The 9,744-nt window shown below is 38.9% G+C and overlaps 1 protein-coding gene across 1 annotated transcript in view; it reads right to left on the bottom strand.

Moving 5' to 3' along the window:
* Positions 1 to 6,100: 6,100 nt before the first annotated feature.
* The window catches only part of OXCT1 (3-oxoacid CoA transferase 1), a 161,959-nt gene continuing 158,315 nt past the window's right edge, over positions 6,101 to 9,744 (bottom strand). The window contains exon 17 of the mRNA XM_010853715.1: positions 6,101 to 7,972. Coding sequence (XP_010852017.1) covers positions 7,931 to 7,972 — 42 coding nt within the window. The 3' untranslated portion in view covers positions 6,101 to 7,930. The remainder of the gene's footprint in view (positions 7,973 to 9,744) is intronic.

Raw genomic sequence — 9,744 nt, 5'->3', positions numbered from 1 at the left:
GAAAAGATGGGAGTTAATGAAGGAGGAAATAGAGACATACCTGGAAGGCAAATTGTAATAGGAACATTACATAATAAGCACTTGGCCTACTTGGAAGAACAGTTAAAGACTATTTACACACACACACTAATAAAATTATTGACTCTTTTCTATCCATAAAACAACTCCCTAAGAGTCTTTTTCTATGCAATCAACTCTTTGTGTATTTGAGTTATAAAATAGGTTTCTTTCAAATATTCTTAAATCATACACTATGCTAATTTAGAAAAGCTCAGAGGACCCTTTCAATTTATTGATCCCAATATGAATGATTTCCCACATGTTTAAGCCTTTGGAACTGGAATGCTTTCACAACTGATGGAATTGTCCAATTCCATGACCCCTTGAGCTTCCGGCAGCCCTACTGCTCCAGGAGAAGATGAGACAGGCACCTCAGCTCCCTCTCACCCTTATCATGACTGATCTTCAGGCCAACCTGTTCCTTGGACAACTTGAACTCTCTTGTCAACGAGAAGCCCCATAGTATGTGCACAAACTTCGGGAAGGGTGGGTTTCCTTGGGCTATTAACTGCTTATGATGTCTATCAACTGAATAAAGCATCCATAAATGACCCTTCTTTATTTTTGTTCTATCTTTTTATTTTACTGAATATAGTTGATTTACAATGTTGCTAGTTTCTGCTGTACAACAAAGTGTTTCAGTTATACATACATTAAATCATATACTATTAAATAAAAGAATATATACATATACATTCTTTTTCATATATAATTCCCTGGGCTATCCAGTAGGATCATGTTGTTTGTCTATTCTATGTACATAATAATTCGCATCTCCCAATCCAAAAAAGGAATACCAGGCAAACTCTCCTGAGACTCAGGGAAAGTCTAAAAAATATCCTAATATGCATAAGATAAAATAGGTTAAGTGATAAAAAACAAATAAAATCACAACGAATTTTTAAATTGATGGGTGTTTTCACACATATAAACCAATGGAAAAGAACACAGAGGCCAGAAATAAACCCTTGCATATATGGTCAACTGATCTCCAACAAGGGTGCCAAGAACAAAGAGTAGGGATAGGAGAGTCTGTTCAATGAATGGTGCTGGGAAAATGGGACATCCACATGCAAAAGAGTGGAATTAGGCCCTTATCTTACACTAGACAAAAAATCAACTCAAAACAGCTTAAAGATTTAAATAAAAGACCTAAATGTAAAAAACCTCCTAGAAGAAAACAGTACAAAAGCTTCTGGACATTGGTCTGGGCAATGACTTTTTACATAGGACACCAAGAGCACAGGCAACAAAAGCCAAAACAGAAAACTGGGGCTTCATATACATAAACTCCGTTAACTCAGTAGCAAACATTTCAGTCAGTTCAGTTCAGTTCAGTCACTCAGTCGTGTCTGACTCTTTAGACCCCATAAACCGCAGCATGCCAGGCCTCCCTTTCTATCACCAACTCCCGGCTGGAGTTTACCCAAGCTCACATCCATTGAGTCAGTGATTCCATCTAACCATCTCATCCTCTGTTGTCCCCTTCTCCTGCCATCAATCTTTCCCATCAGGATCTTTTCAAATGAGTCAGCTCTTCACATTAGGTCTCCAAAATATTGGAGTTTCAGCTTCAATATCAGTCCTTCCAATGAACACCCAGGACTGATTTCCTTTAGGATGGACTGGCTTGATCTCCTTGCAGTCCAAGGGACTCTCAAGGTCTTCTCCAACACTACAGTTCAAAAGCATCAATTTTTCTGTGCTCAGCTGTCTTTATAGTCCAACTCTCACATCCATACATGACTACTGGAAAAACCATAGCCTTGACTAGATGGATCTTTGTTGGCAAAGCAAAGTCTCTGCTTTTTAATATGCTGTCTAGGTTGGTCACAACTTTCCTTCCAAGGAGTAAGCGTCTTTTAATTTCATGGCTGCAATCACCATCTGCAGTGATTTTGGAGCCCCCAAAAATAGTCAGCCATTGTTCCACTGTTTCCCCATCTATTTGCCATGAAGTGATGGGACTGGAAGCAAACATTTAAATAACCTAATTTTAAAATGGGCAAAGGTACACTGTTGGTGGGAATGTGAATCTAGAGATCTGTACTTAACAATACCGTATTTAAGAGGGTAGATCTCATGCCAAATATTCTTACTATTATAAAAAAAAAAGATGGTGTCATATTCAAATAAATACAATAGTAACAATTGGACATTCCCACATGAAGGCCTAATGCCTTTCCACACTTACACTCATGTTCAATAACAACATGGGCTTCAGTGCTGTGACTAGTTTTCGTCTTTCCAGGACCTGGTGACTGGAAAGGCCCTAGATCTCGCTGGACAATGCTCTTGCTGTGTCACCATTTTCAGACTTCTTCCCTGGTAGCTCAGCTGGTAAAGAATCCATCTGCAATGCAGGAGTCCCTGGTTCAATTCCTAGATCAGGAAGATCTCCTGGAGAAGGATTAGGGTACTCACTCCAGGATTCTTGGGCTTCCTTGGAGGCTCAGATGGTAAAGAATCTGCCCGCAATGCAGGAGACCTGGATTCAATCCCTGGGTTGGGAAGATCCCCGGAGAAGAGAATGACAACCCAGTATTCTTGCCTGGAGATCCCCACACACAGAGGAGCCTGGCAGGCTACAGCCCATGGGGTTGCAAAAAGTCAGACGTGACTGAGTGACTAAAGACCGCACAGCATATCAACCAATCTCTGGGGTTCAACTGAAGGAGTCTGAACCACAACTCTGACTTTGAAAGTGAGTTAAGATTAACATCATGAAAATCAAATTTCAGGTGTTCAGCTACAAAGATAAAGCAGTGTTCATCAGCCCCTCCTGCTGGTGTCAGATGAGCAGCCTCACCTGCAAGCCTAAATGGGGCCATTTATAGGAGCAAACCCAGTCATTACAAACCTTCCACAGGCACAATTTCCCTGGTGTTGCCATTAGCCTTTTTTATTTTAACAACTACTGATTTCCTTGTAAATTGGGTGGACAATAGCTGTGTGGACAAGAACAAAACCTGAAGACATATACCATTAGGTTGAAAGGTTTTGAACTCTCTGCTTTGCAACTTACCAGAGAGTAACAAATCTAGTTCTATTCAGGGGATTTAATTCACATTAAGTACCTGGGCAAAATCCAACATTAGCCCTGAAAAGTTAATCTGATTAAAGAGTTGATGGACATTACTTCTCTCAGACTAATAAAGTTAATTTTAATGGAGTAATGTCTCCCTGGCAGATTACTGAGAATGAAATAACTAGCTAGGTGTTTTATACATTACAAAATGCTCAACAAATACAGGTCATTATTCAGGTCTCTATTCTTTTGTTAGCCTCCAGATTCTGCCTCTTATTTCCTTCCTTTTCTTTTCCTACATCTTCTTTAGAGGCCTTAATCTAATTATTTAGCTGGTGGAAACCCTCAGGCCTGGCTTACTATCACCTCATGTTTTCAACTAGTAAATTAATTCAATAAACACACTTGGAAAGCTACCATGGGCAAGTTATGGAGTTGTTATACTAATACACAAGATTTTAAAACAGCACACAGACATTGTATGCTACATTCCAAAGACCGACCATTACACACACATTTTGGAATATTTGGCTAAGAAAGAGACAACTCTGTAAACCCTTGCTTACACTGGACACACGAAAGAGTTGAGTGAGATTAAAGTCATATCTGAGATTTGCAGATTGAGCACTCTAACCCAAGAATGCAAAGTAGATGCTACCTCCTATCCCCAAATCAAGGGGTCTCAAATGCAACACCAGGATTTCTATATGAGCTTCTGCCCTGGTCTCTGATGTTCTCTTGAAAAAGTTATAGGTAACAGATGGGATGCCTAAAAATCAGACAACAAAATAAAATGACTACATGAGGGGCCTGGGCTTTCATGGTTTGTCAGTGGAAACCAGGAGTGTTTTGTATAGCTTCTATGTAATTCATGCTATAAAGAAGCCAGAATAGTGGCCTGACATCATTTCCAGGTGGAAACCCAGTGTGGCACCCCATTAAAGACAATAATGACCATGATAATCAAGCATGCTTAACCTTCACAAGTATCATTTGTGTGGTTTTTTAAAACATATTTATTTATTTGGCTGTGTTGGGTCTTAGTTGCGATGCACAAGCTATCTATTTTTGATGTGTGAGCTCCAGAGCTGCAGGTTCAGGAGTTGCTGCATAAGGGCTCAGTTACTTGGGATCTTGGACCCCTGCTCAGGGATCAAACCCATATCCCTTACATTGAAAGCATGGGATTTTAACCACTGGACCACCAGGGAAGTCACTCATTTGTGCTTGATTGCAGCTTTAAGGGAAGGCATTGTCTTAAACAATTACTTACTTGGGTTGGTATTGGCATCACACTCATGAGACTTGCTGCGTGGTCCATGAAGAGTGCCTTTGGATGACTTCACATGGATATACTGAACACTGTGGAAGCAGGAAACTTCAAGTATATGTCACATAGCCATGTGCTCAGACCACATGACTTTTATTGACAGGTTTAAATTGATAGTATGGCAGTGGAAGCAGAAAGATAGTGTAGATGTTGAAAAATAAAAGGACAGAACAACTCATGATTCTGGTAATATTATGACACACATTTTTAAAAGGACTGTCAGTATTTTTTCAATCATGTTATTAATTATATTGTATTGAATCTATGGTGGAAGATACTAGATTCTCTCCTTTTCAAAAACAAAGAATCTGAAAATAGGCTAAAGAAACCCAAGATCCTATTTTTTGAGAAAAGGGAAAAGGTTAGTGCAAAGAAACTCATCCACTGAATAAATCTCTGCTTATACTGCCATTGGAATAATTGTCAAAGTTGTGCTGACTACACTGAAACTGTAGAATGAAAGCCTCCACCCACAACCTTCCTGCCTACTGGGTAACACCTATAAATGCTCTTATATATGTTCTATGGGCCCAGGGAGAAGCAGATTTGCTTATATTCTGCATACCTTCTGTAGGAGACCAGATCCCTCCCAGGTCTTAAGAATTACCAGAGTTGCTTGAGTTCACACTCTGGCTGCAGGTGACAAAGGATCAAACAAAAAGGGAGACTTGTGGGCTCATGTCTAAGCATGGCTGCAGAGAAGTTAGTGCACCTTAGATGGTGCAGAACCAGAAACTCAAATACCACTAGGATGCCTCCTCCCGACAGCTCAATGTTTTGTGTTTCCATTTCTTTCTCTCTAACTGAAGCTCAGTGCGTGGTGGGGAGCGGGACGTGGGTATTGGTGTCAGGCTCACATTCTTCTTATGGCTCAGTGAGCAGAGACCAATAAGAAAATTGGCTTCTCTCTCATCTTCAGTTTTCAACATAGGATAAATAACCTGAATCATACATTTTGGGCCATACAGCCATCCCTTATAAAATCACTCTGGACAAAGGAGAGTTACAAAAAGAGGCATATCCTTGGCCCAGCTCCTTGGACAGGGGGTGAGTCTGTTACAAGAGGGGCAACATAGATGCTGGTTAGACACCTGGGTAGGGCCACTTCAAAATGCAAGTAAAATCTACATATCACTGGAAAATTACTCACTACTAAAGGAATGTTGGGCTTCCCTGGTGGTTCAGCAGTTAAGAATCTGCCTGCAATGCAAGAGATGTGGGTTTGATCCCTGGGTCTGGAAGATGTCCTGGAAAAGGAAATTGGCAACCCACTCCAGGATTCTTGCCTGGGAAATCCCATGTACAGAGAAACCTGGTGGGATACAGTCCATGGGGTTTCAAAAGAGTCGGACACGACTCAGCAACTAAAGAGCAACAACAGAGGAATGTTAGATACATGCGAATAAATAATAACACATGGAAATCTGGGATAATCGATTTTTGTAGACAAATAAATGATTGACTCTGACAAGCAGCAAAGTCAGAATTCATGTAGGTAGACATTTCACTTGTTCTTTCATGAAGGATAACATCTTTTCTTTGACAAGAGCAAAAGAAAAAACAGTCACTTGATTACAAGTGGTTAAGTGTGCTAACTTTATTATTGGCTATCACACCAATCTCTGTTGCACCATTCCCACATTTAAACCATTCCCAAATGAGAAAAAGGACAATCACACTGATCGACATCCATTTGGAATATTTATTGTAGTTCTTAATGCATTTCCTAACACCTATGGTACTCTTTAATCAAGAATATAAAGTCATCTACTTAGAATTTGCCACTCAACATGAGGAGCTTTCTTAGAATCACAGAAGAAGTAAGTTTACAAATACAGCAACCATCAATGTCATACATTTTCCAAACCATAACTCTAACACAGATGTAAATTATTCTCTAGACCATTAAAATTCTCTAGAAAGTCCATTTTACCAGTATTGGGAGAGGAAGCTTTCAAACACGCAGCCAGCCAGAAAGACCATTTTATATATGGAGTGTGCTTCTCTTCTCCTTCCTCTAAAATGACAGAACTGTAGCTGTATCTGAATAGAAAGTGAATTTAATGACAGCCATTAGCTAAAAACTTGCAGAAATGCCTGTATCTGGTATGAGAGGAATGATATATTGCACTACAACATGTCTACCTCTGTCCAGAGGACAGCAATCTGGCCTGTCTTCAGGGTGCCTGGACTTTTCTCCAATTTGATACCCAGGACCCTTGGTAGACCCCCTGGGGAACTGTTTGATAACTGAGGATACCTCGGAGGAGAAGGTCCTTACAAAATCTAATCTACCATGTGTATTTTCTAAGGATGAAGTTCACTGCACTTCAAATCCTGGATTTGCTCATCATTATTTTCCCTAGTTTGATAAAGCTGAATAAAAAGTATTTTGTTCAAGGAAGAATCCTGGGCAGAATAAAGAAGAACACTGTTCTGTAGAAAAAGGCATTCAATATTTAGAAACTTTCCCAAGAAGAAAAAAGAGACCCTGCAAAGAAAGAATTCTTAAAAAAAAAAAACAAACTAAACCTCTCCGGTCATTGTTACTGCAGGTTCATGATAAATTACCCTACAGCTCCTCTTACCTTAAGAGGAGGTATTATACAAGAAGCCCACAATACCATAGAGAAAGACTTCTAAGGATCCTTCTGGATACACAGGAATACTGTACTGTTTGAAAATGAGAAAACTGACTAATCAGTTAGGTTTATAGCTGTCTTCCTTAAAAAAAAGAAAAACAAACTGTCATCTTTGGCAAAGCACAGGTATTTATTTGGTTTGTTTATAAAGGCAACTTCTTGGTTGGATGTCAGCACCAATAGACTCTATTACCCTTTGGTCTCTCCCACAAACCAGGTTACTTCTCTCACACAGAGATGTTCCTGTTTGCCTTCTTGGGCATTTATTTTAGTTACCAAAAGTGGGGATGGAGAAGGGATGCACTAAGATGTAATCACAAAGTCAGAGGCTCCAAAAGAAAAGACAGAGAAGGCTAAAGGAAAAACCTGATCTTTAAGACAACATTTCTCCTAATTCAATCCACACAAATGTTATCTTTTAGAACTAGAACAATGCTGCCCTGGGTATACTCTGAGTGGAGTTCTTCTCCTCCCTCCTTTTTTTCTACATGTCATGATTTAGTTAGGAGGGAAAGTATACCAATGAAACTCTCCCTAAGGGCCCATCTTGGTACAAATTGTGCACAATTTAATGTACCTACCACAGAAGATGAAGATAAATCCAATGTGAGCACCAACTGTAAATATGACCTTCTCAGCACTTATAAAACAAATAAGCTAAGCATATATATTTTTCCTTTTGGTTATTCATTAAAATGCCATAGCACGCTGGAGAGAACAAAATCTGTATGGCTATAAAAGCACTAAGACACTAGAAGAAAACTAGACAAAAACTGTAAGATATACAATTATGATTACTGATGTCCTAATAAACTCCTATGTGGTTGAAATGAAGAGCACAAGGCCTAGAACAACGGTTTACTACACATTTCAAGTTGAGATCTGCCGCATTGGTATGAGTTTTGGTGAAACCTGGTAAAAGAAAGAGAAAAAAAATTATGGACTTATGAGAAAAACCTCATGGTATAAAACATCTCTGCTTTGAATTTCCAAAACTGAATGATGTAGGCAACAAGTAATCTTGCCATAGCCCTCACCTGGAGTTTCCTCAGTATTTCCCCATCTGAGCCACTGAGAAAAAGAACACTTTTATCCATTTACATTTTGTGTATCTGGTAGTTCTCAACCTTCTTGCATTATAGCTCTTAAAGATATTTAAGACTCGCAACCAGGAGGAGGTGGAGGAGGAGCAGCAGATGAACAAGGGTCCAGATGACCAAACTCTCCTGAATGGCCCCCTGAGCTCTGAGACTGATGAACTTCACTCAGAACAGAGCCATGGAGCAAGCCACAAGTTTCAGAATCCTTAAAATAAATCCAGTCAATTCACAATTTTGTTAAGAGATAATGTAGTCTTTGGATAACACACTTTTATCAGAAATTTTATAATCAGAGTGGAAATGATAAAAAGGCAGTAAAAAGATACCAGGTTATTATAAAAAGGAAGTAACAGTATTAAAAATATTAAATATTAACTATGATTATGTTCAATGTACCAAATAGCAAATGAATTCCAAGGAGTCTTGAAGTAGAGAAATATGAGGGCAGATCTATATTTAATGCTAAAGCTGGTCAAGGAGGAAATCTAAATGTAAGTGTGTGTGTTAGTTGCTCAGTCATGTCCAACTCTTTGCGACCCCATGGACTACAGCCCACCAGGCTCCTCTGTCCATGGAATTTTCCAGGCAAGAAAACCAGAGTGAGCTGCCATGCCTTTCTCTAGGAATCTTCTCAACCCAGGGATCAAACGTGGGTCTCCCACATTATAGGCAGATTCTTTACCATCTGAGCTACCAGGGAAACCCTGGTGGTAAGTAGTCTGGCTTAATTTTGACAGATCTTTCAAGGTGTAATAGCAGGTAAATTTAATCTGGCAAATATCCATTAAGTCTTAGTTAACAGGCTCCATGGAAAGCACAGTATGGAATACTAAAATTTAGGTGATTTTTGAGCCCTTCATGGATGTGACAATTGAAGGGGATCTAATCTGTCTTCCAGAATAAACACTTAAAATTTTGTTAAATGAATGAATGAATGAATGAGTAGATTAGATAAGCCTCAAAGAACTAGAAGAAAGGTCTCCTAATACAGGTTAAGTCAGTAGTAAAAACAGAAGACAATTATTTGGCTATGATGAAGTTAAATATTGCTATTCATTTGTAAATTGTTTTCTTATTAAGTCTTCACAATGTCAAAAGTTAATGTACCCTCTTCCATTTTTCTACCTAAAAATGCCATGACCAGAATAAAAAAGATCAGAATGGCTTGGTACATATCTTAGGATAAATGAGAGCTCACTCAGACTTGCCAGCTCCAAGAACAGATACATAATAATAGACAAAATAAAAGACATTAATGTACAAAAGTCACAGATCTTCAATTCTACCAAAGAGAATAAAGATATATGGGCTCTGAGTATTTAGAGAGTGTGTCTCATAAACAATCAATTTTCTTTTTTTAAACAACAGAGCATCTGTGGAAATAATTTAATGAAATAAAACTCTTCTTTGGAAACAGGTCATTTTCTAATAGGTGCTTTATAGCATTGCCTTTAAAAGGAAACTGGACACCTTGACTTTTTCAAACTAAACATCTGATCCTTATCCTTGTCATGCTGGCCCTATTTTGAGCTCTTAGTAACCTTTATAGCCTCAGCATGGAACTTGACTTTTAACAGAAAAGAA

This window comes from Bison bison, unplaced genomic scaffold (genome assembly GCF_000754665.1).
Source record: "Bison bison bison isolate TAMUID 2011002044 unplaced genomic scaffold, Bison_UMD1.0 scf7180017864331, whole genome shotgun sequence".
In the NCBI taxonomy this organism is placed as follows: domain Eukaryota; kingdom Metazoa; phylum Chordata; class Mammalia; order Artiodactyla; family Bovidae; genus Bison; species Bison bison.
Note: the sequence above shows the minus strand (reverse complement) of the source record. Positions and strands in the feature narration are given on the sequence as shown.